At 41.5% G+C, this 23,297-nt stretch overlaps 3 protein-coding genes across 5 annotated transcripts; 2 read left to right on the top strand and 1 right to left on the bottom strand.

The window, feature by feature from the left end:
* Nucleotides 1-8,679: 8,679 nt before the first annotated feature.
* thap11 (THAP domain containing 11) lies at nt 8,680-12,524 on the bottom strand. Its single transcript, XM_030097822.1, has one exon. The coding sequence runs from the start codon at nt 12,144-12,146 to the stop codon at nt 11,310-11,312; it is 837 nt and encodes a 278-aa protein (XP_029953682.1). The 5' UTR covers nt 12,147-12,524; the 3' UTR covers nt 8,680-11,309.
* A 616-nt stretch (nt 12,525-13,140) lies between these two features.
* Nucleotides 13,141-17,185, top strand: gfod2 (glucose-fructose oxidoreductase domain containing 2). Of its 3 annotated transcripts, none has more exons than XM_030091758.1 (3): nt 13,141-13,223; nt 14,362-14,739; nt 15,929-17,185. In XM_030091758.1, exons 2-3 carry the CDS (start codon nt 14,487-14,489, stop codon nt 16,822-16,824), a joined length of 1,149 nt encoding a protein of 382 aa, XP_029947618.1. In that variant the 5' UTR covers nt 13,141-13,223; nt 14,362-14,486; the 3' UTR covers nt 16,825-17,185. The 3 variants fall into 3 exon arrangements, with proteins under 3 accessions (XP_029947618.1, XP_029947626.1, XP_029947634.1); XM_030091766.1 differs by having other exon boundaries at nt 13,147-13,219; XM_030091774.1 differs by lacking the exon at nt 13,141-13,223 and adding an exon at nt 13,556-13,689.
* Nucleotides 17,186-19,638: 2,453 nt separating this feature from the next.
* Nucleotides 19,639-22,709, top strand: LOC115388566 (uncharacterized). The gene is made up of 4 exons (XM_030091746.1): nt 19,639-20,052; nt 20,707-21,117; nt 21,246-21,626; nt 22,082-22,709. Exons 1-4 carry the CDS (start codon nt 19,818-19,820, stop codon nt 22,393-22,395), a joined length of 1,341 nt encoding a protein of 446 aa, XP_029947606.1. The 5' UTR covers nt 19,639-19,817; the 3' UTR covers nt 22,396-22,709.
* Nucleotides 22,710-23,297: the final 588 nt, after the last annotated feature.

The following is a 23,297-nucleotide window of genomic DNA, read 5'->3' on the forward strand; positions in this document are numbered from 1 at the left end:
GTGATTTCTTGTTTTTTTTTTTTTTTTTTATACATTTGCAAACATTTAAAAAATACTTTCTTGCCATTGTCACTGTGGAGTATTGTGTGTACAATTATATGGGAAAAATTAATTTAATCCAAATTGTACTATAACATGAAATGTGGAAACAGTGCAGCACCGTGAATAATTCGGTGATGCCTGTATCAAAGATACCCAAGTATTACTGCACAGTAGTTGTACTTATATTAGATACTTATATTATATAGTCCTAAGTTTTACTTCTTATTGTCTCATGCTAGCTGTTGCCAAAGCTGTCCGTCCCTGGGAGTGGGATCCCTCCATACTGTGGTTCTCCCCAAGATTTCTTCTTTTCCCACTGGGTTTTTGGAGTTTTTTTCTTGCCGGATGTGAGGGTCTAAGGCGGTGGTTGCTTCGTTTTGTCTCATTACTGTGAATCTGATATATTAACATTGTGCTTATTCACTGTTTTTATTGTTTTGACATTATAACATTACTTAGTTCATTCATTGACGAGCTATTGTGGACTGTTCATGCCACTATGTTTACGACGCAATTATGAAACAGCGATGTAGCAAACCCCCATGGGGGGGGGGGGGGTGCGCACAGCCCTATCTGCCTTCAGTGCTGTCAAGGCTTTCAAGGACTTCTATTGGTCTGTGGACCTCACTTTGAGAACCCCTAATCTCTTCTATTAGATTAGGGGTTCTCAAAGTTCTTCAGTATACATATCAAATGTCCCAGAAATTGTGTGCTAAAACACTTTTTTTTTTCGATGTGCACGGATGGGGTGGGGGCCCCATGAATTTTTTGCTTGGAGCCCCCAAAGACCCTTGCCCCACCACTGGAGGTAGGCAGGCACCTAAAAAATCAACAGCAATTGTGCCTTGTTGTTGTTTTTTTTCTTTCATAAGACCACATCTATTGTTCGACCCTGCAGTGCTATTGTATGGTAAATGTGTTCATTGGCCCGGCCTTCAGGGCCACAAACTGAGGTGAGAAGGATCAGAAATATGAAGGTTTGAGGGATTCTCTTTTAGGATGGTAAGTAATGAGGATAATAGGCTGCCGCGATGCAGTTACGTGGATTTGGTTGAATGTATAAAGTAAGATTAGAATAGAAACTATTTGCCTTGGAAAATCTTGGTTCTCCTGCTCCGCAAGGAGGCCAGACTGTCGATACAAGGCCAACCTCTCAGCAACAAGAACTTCAGCAAGATACCATACTCTGTTTTTTTTTTTTGGTATCATTTCTTAAACATGTCATGATAGAAATGTGCAGTAAGTTGACATGTTGATGTGCAATCAGGCGACCTGCCCCCCCCCCCCCTCCAGTATGCACCAGAATGTTACTGTGACTCATTTCATAAACTAAATAAATGAATATTATATCTATCAAATATTTGCTTAGTATCAGGCCTGTTCTGTCATCACACTATTTAAAGATTTCAATAAAAGATATAGCTTCAATTCCTGCCTTTGTGTCACATTTCATAGGTAATCCTCACAGCTCATTCAAACTCACGCATGCTGATTTTCACTCTGCTGGTGATAATTAAAGGACCAGTGTGTAGGATTTAGGGGGTTTAGAGGGGGAAATGGAATGGTGCATGATGATACAGTCATTAAAGTAGAACTATCTGAAGGTAAAAGCACTGTGCCTTCAGTTCACCTCCTCCTTCACACAGCTGCAATTCTTCATTAACCAAACACTGGAGATTTACCACTGAAAGATTTCTTTACTGCTGAGTGGAGGATGTTATAATGGGTTGTTGGTCAATTCCTCTTCACATCGAGAAATGGCTGTACTCAACATTACTTCATTAGTGAGACTTCATTTTGGTAATATTCTAAAATGTTTTTCTCACAGATATTTATGGCTTTACCTCTTGTTTCACCGTGCACTCATAGCTGAGAGTGGCTGGTGGAGAACTAGCTGTCAAAGAATATGGAACTTACAGTTGTTCACAATTGCTAAAACACATTTCTTGAAACCTCCGTCCATTTTCTCAAAACCTTAAACACAAATCCAAAAATCCACACTACATTCTCAAAACCTCAGACATTTCTGTCAAAATCAAACTATCACCTCAAAACCAGTTCTCTTGTGTTCAAAACCACACTATGCGTTCAGATCTTACACACAGCAAGTAAAAACATGCTCACCTCAGATCATTCATTAGACACTACATGAAATAACTGAGGACACAGCAGCAAGTCCACACTCTGAAACCTGCTGGGTTATTTTCCCAACACATTTCCTGGGTAGCCCTAGATTTTGTGCAGATTGGGTCACTTTTACCCAAAATTAGGTGAATTGTGTTGACCCAGAAGAGTGAGTTGATGATTTTGTGGCTGAAGGGTAGAGAAGAATCACCGTTTTGAACATTCCTGCAACTCCTTGTCTTTCTTGCATCTGGAGGCTTCTGGCAACAAACGCAACAGAAAACTGGAGTCCTGTGTTCTCACAGAGGATTATTGAAATGGCAAAGAAGGAAAAGACATATGACATCCCTCTCCACATGAACATGTGTGGCTGTGGCTAAGTTGGTGGAGTGGTTGTTTAGCAGTTGTGAGGTGGCTAGTTCAAATCCTTTCTTCTACATGTCAATGAACTGCACTGAACCCCAGCTGGCTTCCAAGGAGGGTTTGACAGCCTTGCATGGCAGAGGGAACTTGTGTGTGAATTCTAAGGGATTACATTTTTAAAGTAACCTTCCCAGACCCGCTGATAAATCTTGACCCAGCATCAGGGTCAACTCTTCAACCCAAATGACTGGGTAGAAGTGACCCAGCATTGGCTCGGTCCCTTTTAGACCCAGCGCTGGGTCAGCAATTTCACCCAATGTGGGTTATTTTTACAGTAACCCAGCAGTTTTACAGTTTTTCACAATTGCTAAAACACGTTTCTTGAAACCTCCGTCCATTTTCTCAAAACCTTAAACACAAATCCAAAAATCCACACTACATTCACAAAACCTCAGACATTTCTGTCAAAATCAAATTATCACCTCAAAACCAGTTCTCCTGTGTTCAAAACCACACTCTGCGTTCAGATCTCACACACAGCAGGTAAAAACATGTCCACCTCAGATCATTCATTAGACACTACATGAAATAACTGAGGACACACTCGCTTAAACCTGCTGGGTTATTTTCCCAACCCATTTTCTGGATAGCCCTAGATTTTGTGCAGATTTGGTCACTTTTACCCAAAATGAGGTGAATCGTGTTGACCCAGCAGAGTGAGTTAATGATTCTGTGGCTGAAGAGAAGAGAAGAATCACCATTTTGAACTCCTTCTCTTTCTTGCATCTGGAGGCTTCTGGCAACAAATGCAACAGAAAACTGGAGTCCTGTGTTCTCACAGAGGATTATTGCAATGGTTAGAGGAAAAGACGTATGACCTCCCTCTCCCTGTGGACGTGTGGCTGTGGCTAAGTTGGTAGTGTGGTTGTCTAGCAGTTGTGAGGTTGCTAGTTCAAATCTCTTCCCCTAAATGTCAATGAACTGCCCTGAACCCCAGCTGGCTTCCAGTGGAGGGTTGGACAGCCTTGCATGGCAGAGGGCAACTTGTGCGTGAATTCTAAGGGATCACATTTTTAAAGTAACCTTCCCAGACCTGCTGATAAACTTGACCCAGCATCAGGGTCAACTCTTCAGCCCAAATGTCTGGGTAGAAATTACCCAGCTTTGGCTCGGTCCCTTTTGGACCCAGCACTGGGTCAGCAATGTCACCCAATGTGGGTTATTTTTACAGTAGTACAGCAGTTTTAAGAGTGTGTAGTGCACAGAAAATGTTTATTTTACGTATTGTAAATGCATTTAGCAAAAAAAAAAGCATCAAAGTCAAAGTGATATCTAAATTCACTGTCATAACAAAAAATAAATACAAAACAAACAAAACCAAAGCACACTACTGCATGGTCACGGTCATGGAGATTCAGTCTCCAGCATCTTGTCTCTGTGCGCATTTGGTCTGATCACATCATTAGAAATATGTGTGTTCAGTTTTGAGTTGTTGTGTGCAAAAGATGACAGCTGTGTTGGAGTTGTGTTCACATTTTGCTGCCAGTGATTACAATTTTGCAAAAATGTTGTGAAATGTGTTTAGTGACTGAGAATGTGTCTGAGGTTTTGCAAAAAAGAGCAGATGGGTTTTGCAAATTGAGCATAGGACCTGAACAGTGTTTAAGTTTTTGCCAAAAGAGTGTTTGATTCGAAAAACAAGTTTAGGCCACTGAGAGTTTGGTTCAGGCAATGGGGTTTAGTGTTTTAGCAATTGTGAAAAACTGTAATCTCTGAGCAGAGATGAAGTTACATGCAGATAAAAGCAAAAGTGAAAATATTTGTGTCATGGTAAATGTTGGACGGGTTGCCAGACTATAATACTGAAGAATATGAATATGAATATGAATCATTAAAGGTGCTGTAGGCAGCATCTCCGCCATCTTGCTTAGGCTTACCTAAGCAAGATGGCGATTTGACCCATCTAAGATGGCGATTTGAAACCCAGCACAGCCAAACCTGTCCTGTTTTCTCTGACATCACGCCCTTACGCAAGTTAAGCCCCTCCCACAAGAACGTGCGACGGACACCCCTCGACCAATCACGGTTAGAGCCTCATGGGCTCTTCTGATTGGTCAAAGATACCTGGAGCTGTCGAGATTCCTTTTCAGCTCAGAACAGAGACAGATGGAAACACTGCGCCCTCGCGGTAGTGCAATTATGCTACACTCCTAAAGGATTATCAATGGATACTCTAACATTGAATACAAAGAAAACACAGAAAAATTAGCATTGACTAGCAAAATCCTGCCTACAGCACCTTTAACAACCCTTTATGTACCCTCTGTTCATCTCAGGCCCTAGGCACTTTCTTTCTTATGTTCTGGGATTGTCCTCCTGTCTCTCAGTTTTGGATCGGTGTGGCATCCCATCTGTCCACTTTGGTCAATGTCTCTATACCAGTCAGTGTACCTGTTTTTATTTTAAATGATTTATCTACTGTGCATGTTTCTAAAGCATTAAAGCGTGTTATTTACGCTGGACTCACAGCTGCGAAGAAAATGGTGGCAACTCGCTGGAAATCTCCTCATGACCTCTCTATCCACACCTGGACTCTTTCCATTCTAAACGTCGTATACATGGAACTCTCTACAGCTCGTATTAATGGAGCCTCGAAAAGGAAAACTTTGGACTCTTGGCTTGGGATCGCTGAATCCTTGAAACGAATGTTGCTTTCGCTCTAACTCTCCTCTACCCTGACTCAAAGATGCTCTTCATCATTCATACCTGTACCTCACCGGATGTGTCAACTAGTTGTCTGTCCTTGTGTTTGTTTGTCCTGTGTGTTTTATGTCTACCCCCTTCCTATATCCTAGATCCATGTTTGTTTGTTTTTTTGTTTTTTTTCTCGCTCGTTGTTTGTTCATATTTGCGCTATGTTAATTGGTGTGTTCTGTGCCTTGGGCATTTTATGACCATGTAATTATATGCAGGTTTTTTTTCTAATAAAATAAAATATTTGATCACAAAAAAAAAAGAATATGAATGAAGAATTAGGCCCGTCTGGGTCCTGTTTTTCTTCAGAGTAATAATTGGAAAAGCCCAGGCAGTCCAATATGTCCCTCACTTCTGGATGGCTCTTAGAGGACTGATTAAAATATGAGTGTGATATTGAAAGTTATCAATGAATGACAGGGTTCAGGCCTGGTTGGAAGTATAACATGTCTTTTTTGTTCATATATAAATTTAATTTTAAAAAAAAGATGATAAATAGGGAGTCCATAGTCCATGTGTATCCATTCACCCTCAACCTCTGTGTTCTGGTGTCAAAAAAAAGAAGAATGCAGGGGAAAAAATTCAAATCTAGAGTTAAATTGTGAAGAAGTTTGTCAATTAAAAAGTGAAGCTACAGTAAAAGCAGACAGGAAATCTGCAAGCAGCAGCTTCGTGTGGATTTTGCTTCCTTCAAGATGTTTATAAAACAAGTTTATTAAAGTAGCAGTTTTCTCTTAATTCATCTTTCAAAGGACTCCATGACAAGGAAGGTCAGAGTCACAGGTGTAGAATCATTAAAAACTTAAACACAGGTATCAGTAAGGACTGCTTCCAGCCCCCCAGGCACCCTCTGTTGGGTCGGTGGCAGCTGTGTGACAGAAGATGGAAGCTAACTGACACAACTGTAGAATGTTTATAATATTCTGCCACAGAGAAAACATTGAAAGGAGAATGGTTAGAACAGGGTAGTTTGCTTTTTAGATTTCAAATCTACACAACAGGTCCTGAGAAAAATAACTCATGAGCTCAAATGTTTGTTGAAAACTTCAGTTTTTTGTTTTACAGTTTGTCTCAGGTGCTTTGGTGCAGTTCTCAACAGTCAGTACAGACTGTAAAATCTCACCGATAACCTGCAAAAGTGTCACTTACTCAAAATGGACTCTTCATTCCTCAAACGCAGGTTTTCAAGGGAAAAGGGTTTTGTTGTGTTTTCAGTATGAAAGTTTACTCTGCGTGTGTTTTCCAAAGCAAAAAAGTCAGATCTTTGTGACATTACCTGAAAATGCTCAACACTGCACTATATACTGTTTACACAGCCGTTTCAAAAACACAGTAATTATTGTGTTTAGTGAGGGAACTCAGCACAACACGTTGACTATTATATGTTTCACATTTTTATTGCATAATGCTCATTGCAGTTGCAATTTTTTCACAGCAAAAAAAAAACTACACCTTTTTTTTTAACAACAAACGACTATTCAGCATTCGTAAGTAGAGTTCATCAACTAACATGACATGAGCAAATGACAATAACACAGCAGAGAGTTGTAGGAAAACAACTGATGCATGACCGAATGTATTTGTAATTTGTTGGAAGGAATGAGAAACTGCTACTATGATGTGCAGTTGTGTACAAATGACCAAACATTGTGGAGGTTGAACCAACTGTTGTGCAAATGTTCATAGTGATGTGAGAAATGCTCTAAAGTTATTGAAAAACTGTCATTTCAACAGAAAAACTACTTTGCGCTGATAATTCCATTCAACATCCTTCGGTTCTCACATCGCTTATATTCTCTGTGAAAGTTCTAGTGTTCCACCTAATTCACATTACATAAATATTCCCAGAGGAAGACACACAGACTCATGTTAGAGGCTGTTGTTTGCGCTGAATGTAAAGGCAGACATGCTGAATGGCGGCAGAAATACGCAACAGAGAGTTGTGTAAGTTTGACTGACAGCGCTGGATTACGGCATTATGCAACACTGTTGGGAGTAAAAAAAAATAAATCCAGATGAGATTAGGATCTGGATCATGGCTGTCTCCATCCATTCTCCAACCCTTCCATTTGTTTTGCTCAATGGCACACACGCCACAGTATTCAAAATAGCCCGTCTCACTGGTGTACAGGGACTGTTTTTGATCCCCACATGCATCAACATGTCTGTCGCTTCAAATGTGTAACAATTAACCAAGTAGCAATGAAAATGGCCAACAAACAACAGAGGCAAGCAGAGGTGTAGACAAGCGATGTGTCTGTTCCTCCTAAGCTTTAATCCTGTCGCCATCTAGAGGAAGAAAATCTTACTGAACTCTGCACAACGTCAGAAACCAGGTAAATGAGAAGCTAAATATTAATGGTACCAAAACGACTGTATGCAGACACGCCTCTGAAAATAAATCAGAAATGTCTGGACAAGATAATTGTCTATTGATTACAATTTTAGTTCAATTATCACTTACAATTATTTCCTACTTTATCGCCAAGATGCTGATTACTGTAAAGTGTTCGCTAACATTTAAGAAAGTGAAACTATTTGCATGAAATTTAGAAAAAATACTTGTTTTTTTAGATTTTTAAAAATATTTTATATATATTTTTAAAATATATATTTAAGTTCAAGATACAGTAACTGTAAAAAAATTATAATTTCTACTTTAAATTATTTGATTAGTTATAATGAGAACATGGAATAAAAATTTTCAGTTCTATCAAACAATCCAAACAAAATGTGTATAAATTAACGCTTTAAATGTAATTTATAACTTTCAGTGTTTACATGACCAGAACAAACAAGAACTGATCATCCGACTGATTGTCTCCAGTTTACTTTTCTTTTATAAATTATTGAAAGCATTCAGAAGTGCAAATATCACAAAAAAAAAAAAACTAAGAAAATTTCAGACAAGTGTAACAGCAACAATTGAATCCCAGCTTCAGTTTTTTTTTTTTTTTTCACTGTGTTTCAGACATCAGTATCAGAGAAAGATGAAGGGCTGCATGGTGGTGCAGTGATTAGTGCTCTTGCCTCACAGCAATATTACGCCTGGTTCAAATACCAGTCTGGGTGGAGTTTGCATGTTCTCTGGATTTTGTCCAGGTGCTCTGACTTCCTCCTGTAGTCTGAAAACCTTCATCTAAGTTGCCCTTGTTGTTCGTCTACATGTGTTGCCCCTGTGACAGACTATAAGCTGGGACTGGCTCCAGGCTTCAGCCCTGAAAAGGACAAGTGGGTTAGAAAATGAATGGATGTGGCAATGCAGTTCATGTCTTCTGCCACTAAGCTGGTGAGTGGACTAATAGAGCAGTATTTCCATTTCATTATCATCACAACACTTGAAGGATTTAAATGATACAAATTTTATTTTTTTCACAACTTAACTCACAGCTGAAAAAATACTGCACTTCACTCCAAATCTTTGTCTCGTCTTTAATAGAGCAAACAAAACCAAAACCTTCACTGCAGTCTAGAGGCCTGTACTACAAAGCTGGATTTTCTCTTATCGAAGCAACTTCAGGGAATAACTCTGGGTCGTCCATCCTACGATGCTGGTTCACTTCTCACCGGGGCAACTACCGCTGAACGGATAACCTGCTCCAGACCAGGTTACAGACTCCAGACCAATGAGTGCTTGGAAAATGACCTACCCATTCTGAGAAGATCCTGACGTGTCGATCGTAAGTGGAGCGCATATGAGAGAAAGAGTTTTTAAGGAGAAATGCAAACTTTTTTTTACATAATAAAATAAATCCTTGTCACTGCTGTAAAGTGTGTTTTTGAACTGTTCTAGACTTGTTCCCAATTTCATTGAGCACCCTATAGGGATGCATCTGAAATAAAGAGATTAATGATAAGCAACAGTCACACATGGCATAACTGTAGAAATGTGATTTTTTTTTTTTTGGAATGCACAACTACTCCTGCTGTCACGGCGAGGAATTAATATTCCAACACTAAACACACTCACACAGAAAGCTGAGCCTCAAAAGAACTGTAAGGAGAGCACTGAGGAGGCTCTGCCAGTAACAGTGTCGTAATAAAGTCATATTGAGTGATCAGAGTCGCCCATTCATACTTTCTCATGAATTAATATTGTATAATCTCACAAAGTTACACATTACCAGAGTCAGCAATTTTCTGCTCGCAGTCTTGGCCTTTGCTGTTGCAGCGTTGTTGCTTTACGCCTGGATGATGTGTCTGAATCCTTCATGTTTTGAAAGAATAATTGTCTGCTCCTCCATGGTAAAGAAAGCTGCTCTGCAGGGCTTCTGTCAGACTCTGCAAACAGCAACGCACACCAGTCAAGATTAGAAAAACTTGAATTGATTTACCTAGTTGATAACCAGCTTCGTAGTTCCCCCTATCAAAGACCGAGAATGTCTGGGTTTGTAAAATGAGATAATGGAGTGATGTCCTGTCCATGTTAATCCAGCTTTGTGGTTCAGGCTTCAGGGAGTTTTCACTCAGACAAATATGAGCCAGACTCCTCTTACACTGAAGGCATCAACAACAGAAACCCTGAGGGACTTGGTGACCCAGAGGGTTTCTGTTTTGTAACAGTGACACTGAACAACATATCTGCATCCACGGTGAGCTGAGAAATGAACCTGCTTGTATCTGCACTGTTTCAAAGTGAAATCTAATTTAAAGCGAGAGTCGAGCACAGCTGTTAGACCAAGTTCAGATATCTGTAATGTAATGTTCTATGAATAACAGGGATGCAGCCATTAATAGTCTGTGTGAAGAAACCATCTGACTGTAAACAGGCACATAAAATACATGAACCATACGGAAACTAGATGTACTTTCAAGAAACAGCCTCTGAGACAAACATACATATTCAACTTGCATAAAATATATTGAATCTAAGTAATCTATTAAAAGGATCGTTGCACAAATGCACAAACCCAATGCTTGTTGTCAAGAAACATCTTCGGATAACATTTCGATTGAGTGCCCTTTATTGTTTAAAAAAAAAAAGTCCTGGGAGTTTCTTTTTGTTGAGCAAAAGTCTTTGCAACAAAACTCCAGAAAAGCAGCTTCTGAAACCCCCAAAGGCAACTCTAATATAGTTATGGTAAAGTTTTATTCAGCAGATTATAACTGTCAGCGCACCAAGAAAAGTGAAAAGTCTTATTTCATGTTGGTGCAAACAACCTCTGGAGTCCATGGACAGTGGTTTTCTGCAGTAATCTACTGATTTCTGCTGAAAAGCTAAGAAACAAAAAGAAAAAAAAAGCATTGTATGCAACTAAGCAAATACTCCTAAACAATCTCCCCATAAAACACACCAGCCAAGACCTGTAAATTTGCCCCAACCATGAATTTTGACTCAATATTTAAACTGGGTCTTAATTCATTATGACTGGGCTGCAAGGCTATGCATAATTTTATGTGATTAGTAATGACGTTATTACTATCAGCTTCAGCTACATCAACTAGTCAGTCAAAAGTTTATATATCAGTCCAGTGGAAAAAAAAAATGTATCTATCTGATGAAAATATATTGTCATCGCTTGTAGTTTATTGAGTCAGTAACTGGTTTTGGCAAGATTATCACATTAAAAACATGATTCAAGCTTTAAGAAAAATCATGTTGTGTGACATGTAAATGTGTCTGACAATGTCAAATAATGTGATCACAAACAGCTCAAAAAGAACCCTGATTGCTTCAAAATGAGAGCACTCCCCCCCTGTATGACTATGTGAAATGTGTCCCAGAAGTATAGTTAAGTAAAATAATTTCTAAAGTTTTGTGGTGACATACTTGACGTCCTCAAACAAACTCTCACTTACTCTTTGTACAAAGTTGCGTAAATATAATTCCAAGCTACAATAAACAAACATGAACACAAACTTCCATTTTTTTAAAACTTGATGCATGTTTTTAGAATAAGTTCGTTGTTTTGTTTGTCTTGTTTTGTTTTTTTTCTTCATCCTGCCAAACTTGCGTGACTGACCCCGATACAAAACACGGCTGGGTCTGAGTGAGTCCGAGTCTCCGGGTGAGTCCACGCGTCCCGTCACACTTTTTTCCGGACACTAACAGACACCGAGTGGCCATACAGGAGCCGGTCCCGTTCCCGGACCTCCTCGAGCAGCTTGGCCTCGGCCACCCGGAGCTGGCGGATGGTCGCCTTCATCTCCTTCATCTTCACCTCCATCAGAGCGATGATGTCCCGCTGCTCGTTCAGTTTGCGCAGCAGCTCGGCCGACGTGGTGCCGGTGGTCAGGGAGTACGAGTGGTCCAGCGGGCTGCTGGTCACGCTGACAAACTGTACCGCCGACTGGGAAACGCCGGACGCGTTTTCCGCCGACGAAGGGTCGGCCTTGAGGTCGTCCGCGGAGGAGACCGGCGGCGCGCTGTAACAGGTCCCCTCCGGCTGAGCGGACAGCCGCGCCGTTCCCAGATACTCCCCGTTCTGACCGATCTGGACCACGGTGATGCTGTCGTCGTTCGCCTCACCTCCGGCGTTGCCCTCGGCTCCCTCCGCCGTGTTTCCCAGCACACTGGTGACCACAATCCCGGAGGTGGCTGCAGCGGCGGGGGAGGGAACCCCGGCGGACACTTTTCTGCCCCTGCCCCGTCGACTCCGGCGCTCATTCACCCCTCGCAGCGGGAATAGGGAAGGGACTCTGACGGTGTAGGTCTTCCTGCCGCCGGCGAAGTGCACGCTGCAGACCCGATGTCCCGTGGTGGGCTGGAAGGTGCTGAAGCAGCCGCTGACCCCGGCCCTGGAGATGTTTCTCAGCCACTGCTCCCTCAACGTGGTGTCCTTTGGAAAGGTGTAGAAGCGCAGGTCCCGGTCCCGGTGCGAGTTGTTGTAGCAGCCAGGGACGCAGCATGTGAATCCGGGCATATTTGCTGCAGCGCCGAGACCAAACGTGCACTGTCTGGAAGTTGTTTAGTGTATTTAATTGTTGTTTCTATTCTATGTGCGCGGTTATGAAGCTCGGCGGCCTGCAGCCGAACTACACGTCCCACAAAGCTAAGAACTTCCTGTTTATTTTCTCCAAAGTGAGCCTCTTCCGCTGGCAAACATCGAGTCAAATATAGTTTATCAGAATGCATAACACGCACATCGCTCCTGTAAATGTTGAGTTAAAGGCTAATCGCTGGATTTGGTCCTAAAACGACTTGTTTTGTTCTTCTCTTTGATCGTAAAATATCCTACCCGCCGAGAACTAACAATCCCACAAGCCACTGCGCGTCCCTCTACTTCTTCTTCGTCTTAGAAATTTTAGGGCAGTCGCCATCCCTTAAGTCGCATTTCTGCCCCCTCCTGGTTTTAAGCGTTAATTGCTTCTCAGGTTGATGGAACACTGTCTGAATTATGTGTATGCGGGTATGAATTGCAAAGCTATAAATATTATTCATTCATATATTATATTATAAATATTATTTGTTTATTTATTTGTTTGTTTGTTTATTTATTTATTTGTCCGTGTTACTATATTTTCATGATACGTAAAATTAAGGGGTTTAAATAGGAATTCGTTAGAAAAGTGAGTATATGTGTATTTGTGTATCTCGTGTGCGTATGTTTGCACAAGCATTTTTGACACATTTGAAATAAAAAAAGGATTTATCATTCTTGAATGCTATTTTTGCAGTTATGGAAGATCCCTCTACAATAATAATAATAATAATAATAATAATTATTATTATTATTATTATTATTATTATTATTATTATTATTATTATTATTCCGGAGAATTAATGACAAATTATTGGACCCTGGGGTAAGGTTTTACCGTAAAGCCCGTTGTAGCATGAGCTAGCCACACCTCCGTTACCGTAATGTCTGATATACACAGGCACCGTGAAACACGACTGGGCTCTCAGCTCTCCGTTGAAGTTACCATTAGCAACTGGGCAGCGCCCGGATCAACACTGACCGCCTCCGCCGCTGATGTCGACTCGGCGAACACAGTAGGTGGGAACTGTTACATTTACTTTTCTCTCCGTGTTGTGTTTTTGATGCGCCTACAGGCTGGTTCTCCACTGAACTTGACAGAATAACTCCGTGGAGTAGCTGCGTTAATGGTGGTTTTCTGCCGGGGCTGTCTGGCCGGCTAGCTGAGCGTGCTAGCTAACGTTATCAATAAGCCCAGTGTGCAGCCAGTCCAGGGTGTGTGCATGCGTAGCATATGAATTGGCATTCAGGAAAGTGGAGACCACATTTTGCAGACTTGAAATAGAATATAAGACATTTATTGCAACACCACCTGCCTGTGACAGCGGTGATTTGGTGTGACTTGCCTTTATTATGTGTCCAGCTGGGTCAACACAGCAGCGCTCGGTCCCCATGTCAGGTAGAGAAGCTCCAGCTGCTCTTCTGCTCGTTGGTTTGAGAGCAGCTGTCGTTTGAAACAGAGACGCGGAGCTGTCAGGTTACCCAGGTAATGCAGGTGCACAGGCATCTCCCTCGATCAGCCCGTTTGTTTTACAATTCCAGAGGAAGTGTTCAGCCCCTCAACTTCATAACCCACCACCAAAAGAAACCAATCCCAGAAGTTACACGTACTCCTTACATCTACAAACCAGAAGAGTAGTTGTGGAGGCTTTAAATGACCTGAGTTACAAACTATTATTTACATATCAAATAACGTTTAGGTCAACATTGTGTCCATAGTTCTTTGCAGAAACATATTTCGTTAGAGATGACGTTGACATTTGGCGGGTGTGGAACACGTCAGGAAAAGCATGTAAAGTATGCAGCAGCAGCACACAGTGTAAAGTGGCTGTGAGAGACGTCTGATAAATCTAACTGGACTGGACGTCTCTCAGACACGTTGGTCCTGTTGGTTGATACATCAGCCAAAAATGTGACATGGCCAGAACAGGTTATGCTGTCCCCTGAGGGAGGTAATCGCTTTCCTGTTTGCTCATGGCAACATATGGTTTTAACATTACACCCGAGTCAAGTGTCAGTGTCAGTTTGCTGCTTTTGCTTTTACAGATTTATTTTAAGTTAAATGGAATTAAAAATAGACACAGTATATTACATTCTTGAATGTTGAAAAAGTTTTCTTTGGTCTCCCAGTTTTAAATCTGTTCACTCTTCTCTGTAGGTGGGTTCACACCGATTTGAGGAAGTCAGCGGTTGGACCTTATCAAAATAGTTGATCGATTGCTGTTGAAATGCTGGCGACACTGACCATGGTTCAAACGTAAAGTCACAGTGAGTGGCTCCGCCATGCTGCCTGGAGTCGGTGTGTTTGGCACGGGGAGCACTGCCCGGGTGCTCGTCCCCCTGCTAAAAGCTGAAGGCTTTGAGGTCCATGCACTTTGGGGCCGAAGTGAAGAGGAGGCATGCTGCTTGGCAAAGGAACTGGGCATCCCATTCCACACCAGCCGGTCCGATGATGTGCTGCTGCACCAAGATGTCGATCTTGTATGTATCTATATTCCACCGTCGATGACGAGACAGATTGCTGTCAAAGCACTAGGTAAGCAGTTGTGCAAACACATATCCACTCTTATTTGAACTAGACTTCTATGCCCTGGAACAGAACTGTAAACATTGATAAAGTTCACAAATCACATTTGTGGCATTTTCCATTCACGGTCTTCTCAAGCCATAAAAGGAGAGAATGTTGCTGGATAGTTATTGAGAAGATGTTTCTTCCTCAACCTCTCTTTCAAGATACTTTATCAGTCTCTGTTTACTCTGTACGAGTGTGGGAGTTAAACAAACTGCCTCTGTGACCCAGCTAGGTGTGGCTTGTCAGACCTCAAACTTATGTGAAAATGTTTTGGCCATAAACACCTCCTGGAAGATGCGAATAGTGAAAATAGATTTGTCTTTTATGAATATTTTGTTATCTGTGACCTGTGAGTAACGGTGATTCCAGTCCTAACCGCTGCAGTCGTAGTTATCTTTAGAGAAGATAAACAAAACCACAAAATGTTCAAGGCTTCTACATGTAAAATCTGTTTACAGCACACTTTGCAAATCTCATCAAAACGCCATCGTATCAGAGATGTAGAATGTTAATGCAGTATATCTGATGGAATTCCTCAGTGTTGACCTCAGTTTCCTGTTTTAGTTGCAACTTCCTGAGTGCTTCCCCACTGAACAGCTTGTCCATAGCACTGATACCCAGGGCTACTGAAAGCTGATCTGTATAGATAAAAGCTGCACACCCTCGGTGCAATTGCAAAAATGTTAACTTTTTGTTTATTTATATCAAACACTTGGAGCTGCACAGTGAGACCCAAGCTCACTGCTCAAAATCAGATGGACTCACCTAGCAAAACCTTCAGGTCAAATCTCAACACACACCCATTTTTGTTTTTGCAACCACCTACTCAGGCCAAATAACGAAAAATTGTGGAAGTTGTTTTTTTCTCATTTATTTACTTAAACCTTCAGGAATAAAATGAGAATGTTGAGAATAAAACTTTTTCTGGTCAAAATCAAACCTATTCTGAATATGTGATGTTAATTTTATATGCAAATTCCATATTATTGATATTTTTGCTTTCACAGTTCATAAAAATTGTATTTTAGTCGTCAGCATACATGTTAAGAAGAAATGTCTGTCAGTCTGATATATTGCCCTAAAATGTAAATTATTTGTAAATTCCACCTTTCTCCACCTCCACCTGACAGGTAATTGTTGTCTCTCCCTGCAGGTATAGGCAAGAATGTTGTGTGTGAGAAAGCTGCAACCGCTGTGGATTCATTCAAGATGGTCACTGCTGCCAGATACTACCCTCAACTGCTCAGCATTATGGGTAACACACTGCGTTTCCTGCCAGCATTTGTCACAATGCGGAAGCTGCTGGTGGAGGGATACATTGGTGAGCTCCAGGTGTGCGACGTCCGAGTGTACGGCCCAAGCCTTCTGGACCAGTCCTATGGCTGGACGTGCGAAGAGCTGATGGGCGGAGGCGGTCTGCACACCGTCGGCTCGACCATAATTGACCTCTTGAGTTACCTGACAGGCGCACGAGCCCATCGCGTGCACGGCCTGCTGCGGACCTTCGTGCAGCAGAACGGTTTGATCAGAGGGATCCGCCACGTCACCAGCGATGACTTCTGCTTCTTCCAGATGTTAATGGGGGGAAGCGGCTCCAGCGGCGTGTGCTGCACCGTGACCCTGAACTTCAACATGCCCGGGTCATTTGTGCACGAGGTCATGGTCGTCGGATCCACCGGTAGACTGGTTGCTAGGGGGACGGAGCTATACGGTCAGCGCAATGGGAGTAAAGGTGAGGAGCTGTTGCTAGGCGACAGTGGGTGGGTTGGACCAGAGGTGAAAGAGATGCCCCTGCCTCACCTGCACGGCCTGAGCTCCATGGTGAAGGCGCTGAGGCAGTCCTTCCAGGCTCACGAGGAGCGCCGGTCCTGGGCACGAGGACCAGTCGCCATGGCGCCAACGTTTGAGGACGGCCTGTACGTGCAGACGGTCGTTGAAGCGGTGAAACGGTCCAGTTGTAACGGAGAATGGGAGTGTGTCGAGATCATGAGTCAGGAGCCTGATCCGAACCACAACCTGTGTGAGGCGCTTCAAAGAAACAAAAACTAAATTAATTTATTTACCCGGTGTCACCACTGCACGTCAGACAAAGCCGAGTTCTGAAAGTTTCTCATATAAATGAGATAAACCTAACACTTTTCATGTTTTAGGCAGAATGGGTTGAACTGTGTGGAGGCTTTAAATGTCAAACCTGTGACTAAATTTCTGAATTACTGCTTCATCAGTCAGATTCTTATGATCATATTTTAGTGGCCAATAATCGAAACAATGTCAAAATCCAGCAACAGACCAACATGTGCAGGATAATGAGTGGCATGACTTTCTTTTTAATTCAAGAATATTTATAATATTTTTGCCACATCATCAATGCATATTTCAGTTGCAGAATGTTAGAAAAAACTTTCAAGATAAATAATTAGCATCAGTTAGTGAAACAACCTCAGCAACTCACGTTAGAACCAATAACTTTGTCAGAGAACTAGATTGTCTGACGTTGTACCATGATGCCTATTCAAGTCACCACTGGACAAACGTCTGTTAGAAAGGACCCTCGTCTTTATCAAATATATATGTGACCTTACTTTCGTCCAGAGACTTAGTTGTGGACACCAGATCGACAGTAAAATCTAAACTATCAGATATTAAGCCTGAATTGTTTGCTCAGAGGTCAGACCTGTGCCTGGAGTTATATTTGTGTTGTAGAAAAAAAGCGGACCTGTAGTCAGTCCTCTCAGTTCACAGAAATGGGTTCACTTTTGATAAGTTACACTCTCATCTTGTACTGTCCCGACACAGCGAGTGGATTGCACACGGGCTGCTGTTTCATCATGACTCACTGAGTTGCCTTCTCACAGTGTTGTATTCCAAACGAGACAACTGTAAACAACATGTGTGATCATGGAATACAGCAGTTGAGCTTCCAGGACGATTTGACTAACAAAACACTGTCTTTGTGTCTCTGGCTGGTCTCAGATGACTCTCTACTGACACTAACTACTTTCCTAAATTATTCTCAGGATAAGACTAATGGAGCTGTATAGTGCTCTTTTTTTTTTTAACTTCATTATAAGTATAAGATAGCTGATATGATTTCGAGAGAAGCTTGTAGGATTTTAGGTTGCACCATTACAAGGCACACAGAATATACCAGGGACTGAGTAAAATAAGCTATTAGAGAGTTGAATGATATGTCTAATTTGTAGAGAAGCCCAGTTTTTATTTTATTTGTATCACCTTGATTTTAGGCAAGAAAAGAGGCTATGAAAATTTGTAGATTCCTATTCAGGGGCAAAATACACCATCTGAACTCGCTAGGCAGCCCTGCAGCCCTTGTCATTCCAAGAGAAATCCGTAATTGGCAAAAAACAGCTAGACTGGCTTGAGAAAGGCTCGAAGTGTAACACATGACTTTTGATACAATTTTGAGTGAGTGATGGCTGTTTATAAAATAGAAGAGGATGATGTGGTTGATGGCTGAGAGCGGCTGATGAAGATGTTTCCCATCAGTTGTAATCTCTTCGTCTGGCAAAAAATGTAAGGATAGGCTTCCAACTCTTAACCACCTCTCTTAAGCTTATGCAGGTTATCCGTTCGTTGTTGCATGGAAAGATATCGGCAAATAATAAAAATGAGTCTTGGGCTTTTAAAAATAAACTGACAGTTTGAAACACTAAGACCAGGGTGCTGACAAAAAAATTGATTTAAGACAAATTGATTGTTTACAATTTATTAGAATTTAAATTGCTGTATACAAGGTGTCATGTAAACAGTCCTATAAAAATAACAAATATATATAAAGTGTGATGCCTTACGTCAACAATTCAGCTGTTATAAACCTGTACTGACGTTTTCACCGAGTAGAACCACTGGATATGATGCGCACGAGTGTAAATACGCTCAGACCGACAGGAGCAGTTTACAGTTGGAATAGTCATTCACTGCATTTCGCCTCTGCTGAATATCCCTAGGTAATGTCGGGCCTCTTTCTGAGACAGAATGTGTTAAATACTGCTTTGATTTCATCAATATGTTCTCTTGACCCATGCAGGATCTGCATAGTTCAGATAGATGCACACGTACCTCACCTTATCCCAACAGTGCTTTACAAAACAAGGAATCGAGTTTACATTGTCTTCACAAAACACGTTAAGTTTGCTTGCAGAGTCCATCACTATCAGAATACATTCCAGTAGTTTTCACCATGTCGTCAACAGTTTTTTTGTTTTTTTTTGTTTGTTCATTTGCACTGAAAACTGATACCACATATTTAATGAGGATTGTGATGCTTCTAACAGCCAGTGCTCTGCAAAGACTATTTTAACATGGTGTTTGAGGAAATCTTTTTGTATTTATTTATTGGTTGTTGTGAAAACATGTGTCCTGGTTATGTCTGGTCTTTTGTAGCCTGTGAATTTCTGTTTAAAGCTGTAATATTTAATTTCTTTATTTCCATTTAGGAATGTTTTAACTTGTATTGTGGCTTTTGAGCACTAATTTGTTGCTTTCTAGTTGGAAAACTGTATGTTTGTTAGTGTGAAAGATTTTTCTTGTAATAAACACAGCTGTGTTCATCTAAAGGCTGACTAAAGTTCTTGAATTTTGCGTTCAAATCTTTGCGTTGACTCCAAAACTCAAAGAAATCAAGGGCAACCAGATGCAGATATGAGTCAACAATGTGGAGATTAAGCTCTCCTGGTCCTGAAAGAAGTCCTCAACCCTCCAAAAAAAGAAAAAAAAAATACTCCACACGAAAGTAAACCGTCTGAAGTCAAACGTCTTGGTTGTGTTGTAAGAAAAATAGATGCATAGCTTTATTATGAAGATTTTTTTCACGCACGGTGATCTCACCCGGAAGTGACGTCACCCTCGGTGCATTGTGGGAAGGTGTAGCACCCGGGCTAACTTAACTGCTCATTGTTTTGCCTTAAAAGTAGAAGGGGAGAATTATAAATAAAAACACCAAATGCCAAGCATCGACGGTTACTGCGTCTCTTCTTCTCGCTGACGGCAGCGGCGCGGCTCTCCAATGTCATCGGCCGGGGATGGACGGTTCCCGTAAGAGGAGCGTCGTGTGGGAGTTCTTCAAATCCACGGAGTCCGGTTCGGTCCAGTGTCAGCTCTGCAGGACTTACATGCTCAAACAGGTCCGGGGCTCCACCACCAACATGCTCAAACACGTGCGGACCAAGCACCCGGCGGCGGTGTCCCAGCGCATCGACAGCATGACAGACGGCGACTTCCAGGACCTGGACCCTGACAGGGAGCAGTTCTGCTCCGGTACGCCTCCTTCTGTCTTCTCGAGCTTCTTAACGCACGTGCTGGTCGATACCGAGGAACTACAGTATAGTCCTAACAGCACGACCTCAGAGAGCTTCCAAAAAGTTTTTTTTTCTTCCTTTGTTTAGGAGTATTATATGGATAAATACAATGGTGAAGGCAGAAAGAGGGTTGCTACTGTCTACCCATGTTTGTATTTCTATACGTTTTTTATTATTCAATTTAAACTATTTCTTTCCATCTTCGACCTGCTTACTTCCGGGGGATCATGACGTTGTTAAACACTAGGATCACTGCTTCCTGAATTACTTACAGTGTGTGCCACAAGGACCTGTACATTTTTGTTTTAGCTACACTCCTGCCTGCACAGGTTTTGTTTGCCCTCAGGATCTCTTTAAGCATGCCAGGTCATATCCAGACCTTGTTATGTTGTGTTTGCAGCCATCACAGTGCTGTGCTGATCCACATCCGTCTGAGGGCATCCCCTGAATAAGAAGTGTGAATGTGTGTCATCATGACAGGAGTAAAACTCCAGCTGACTGAGATCTCTGGCTAAGCTGGAGTTTAAAGCAGTTTGTGTATATTTACAAATGCTTTTGAAAATGTTATATTAGTTGGAAGTTCCGTACATAACTGTGCTTTCTTCTCTTGTAGTGGAAGTGTCACTGGACGATGGAGACTCCGACACTGTTCACTCACTCAGTGAAACTGCCAGTAATGGCGTACTCCAGTCTTTAGCGGGAGACTCATCAGGAATAATACAGCGCGTAGTGGTGACTAACTGCAGCCCAACAGGACGTAAACGCAGTTTGATTTGGAACTACTTTGAGCGGCTGACTGAAGCAGGTGCTGCATGTTGTCACATTTGTTCAAAACAGTTACAGTTCTCTGAAAATAGCAGCACCAGCAACTTACGCAGACACATTTTAAAGAGACACCCAAAGGTGTTCTCTGAGCTCACAGCCAGTATGCAGCAACCACCACGAGTAAAGACACCCAGGGACCCAATCATCAGCATGGACACTGAGGAAAGCTTCAATACAACAGAGCAGATACAACCTTCAGGTGAGTTTATTTTTAGCTCCAAGTGGGCTTTTTCTTCTTTTTTTTTCTGTGAGAAACAATTCTACAAATGAAATTCTAAATGTAATTTATTAATTTGTTTAACGTAACTTTGATTTCTTCTCTTTCAGTGAAAGCATCTCAGGATGACGGAGACTCTGATGCCGCTCACTCACCCAATGAAACTTCCAGCAACGGCATGCTGCATACTTCACAGGAGTCTTCAGAAACAGTAGAGCTTGTGGTGGAGACAAACTGCAGCTCAGCATCACGAATGCGGCACAAGCCCAGTTTGATCTGGAACTACTTTGAACGACTGGCAAGCTTGAGTGCCGCACGCTGTCGCATTTGCATGAAGAAGCTGCAGTGTGGCAAAAACTCTGGCACCAGCAACCTGCGTCGACACATGTTAAAGAGACACCCAAAGGTGTTCTCTGAGCTCAAGGACAATGGACAGGCCTTCAGCACCAACATAGATGATGAGGGGACCTCTGGTACAACAGAGCCTTCAGGTGAGCTTCACATGTTTTAAAAAGGCTTGTTATTGGGCTTTTCCCTCCAATGTTTTAATAAATAAATACTTCTGACTTGAGAAGGAAAAACAAAATAGAAGCAACACTAAAAGCAAGACGAACATATGCAGTACACAGCCTGAAGAGGGCCTGTTATGCCAGCATGAACATGATTCTGTTGAGATTTATACTTTTTTATGTGTCAAAAGATGTCTCAGCACTTGATGAGGACACTCAGGACAACAATGCATAAAAATGGCATAATATGTGATTATTAGATGAAAAACCTTCCATAACTCAAAATACCTGCTGCTAATGACTTGGTACTAGATGTGATAAAAATATGTATAACAATTCGAATTTTATTTAATTGAATGTTTTTTTGTTTTCTTTTGTTTTTCACTGTGCATGCATAATGGTAGAAAAATCAAGTGTGTGTCCTTGTTTTCTTTCAGGTGCCAGACGGGTGTTGAGAAGGGAGCAAGAGCTAATCGAAGCTCTGAGGAGAACTCAGAAGGAAGAGGCCCGGACTCTGGAGCATCAGAGGGAACTGCTTCATAAGCTGCGTACAGCCCATGCTCGAGAAGTAGCTGCAGAGAAGGAGGGAATAGAGCTGCTGAGGAAAACACAGCAGAAAGAAGCTGAAGATTTAAGAAGACAGAGGGAGGAGCTGAAGAAGGAAAAGGAAGATTTGCTGAGAAAATGGGAAGAGTTTCGGGAAGCGAGTAAAACAATTCTGTTGTTTTCGGATGGACAGCAAGCCACCTGAACGTGTGATGACAAGACTCATTAAAGATTTGAACAGTCAATAACTTTTTTGGCTAATTTTGTACACTTAGAGGTGTAAAAATTCTAACTTTCATTGCAAACACTTCAGTGTTACAGCCGACATTGCTTTGTAAGTTGTTTAACTGTAAAATATCATCTACTTTTATAATTGATAAATCATGTATTTTCTTATTTTAACATGCAGGAATTTGATGTGTTTTTTTATATCTCAGTATTAGGTTGCAGAGTAAACACAAGTTCAGATGTTATTAAAAGGAACTTGCTCTTTAATTGAAAGGGAAATCTCTCTCTCTCTGTCTCTACATATATATATGTAGAGACATATATATATATATATATATATATATATATATATATATATATATATATATATATATATATATATATAAATAAATCAGGTGGCAAGCCTTTTCCTTATAGTTTTCTCAATTCATGTTGCAGCCACAAATTGCAGGGTGACTCCTGGGGGGGTTTTCATTCATTCTAATGTGCACATATTTGAATTGTGGCATGAAGTTAGATTAAAACAGAAAAAAAAAATGCTGGAAAAACTAGCATACTTACATGCCCCATTTGGCCCCAGATTTCTGGGATATGTCAGGATTGTGTGAGATTTTTACATGAAATTAGTGGGAGATTTTTCCTTGCTTGAATAAACACTGAAGTTAAGAGTCAGAAATCTGAGGCTTATGTCAATTTTGTATTTCCATACAAATTTTCCATCCATATTCTGTGTGGGTTCATGGGGCGCTGGAGTCAATGGTCATTGTACGTGACTGACTTAAGTTTATTTTTCACTGCCTTTTAGATGCTGTGAGCCACTGAGGGCTGACATCGCTACGCAGCGGCCATCTTACCTAGGGGCTGCTGGTTTACTGATAA

The sequence above is a fragment of the Salarias fasciatus genome, chromosome 1 (genome assembly GCF_902148845.1).
Source record: "Salarias fasciatus chromosome 1, fSalaFa1.1, whole genome shotgun sequence".
Classification (NCBI taxonomy): domain Eukaryota; kingdom Metazoa; phylum Chordata; class Actinopteri; order Blenniiformes; family Blenniidae; genus Salarias; species Salarias fasciatus.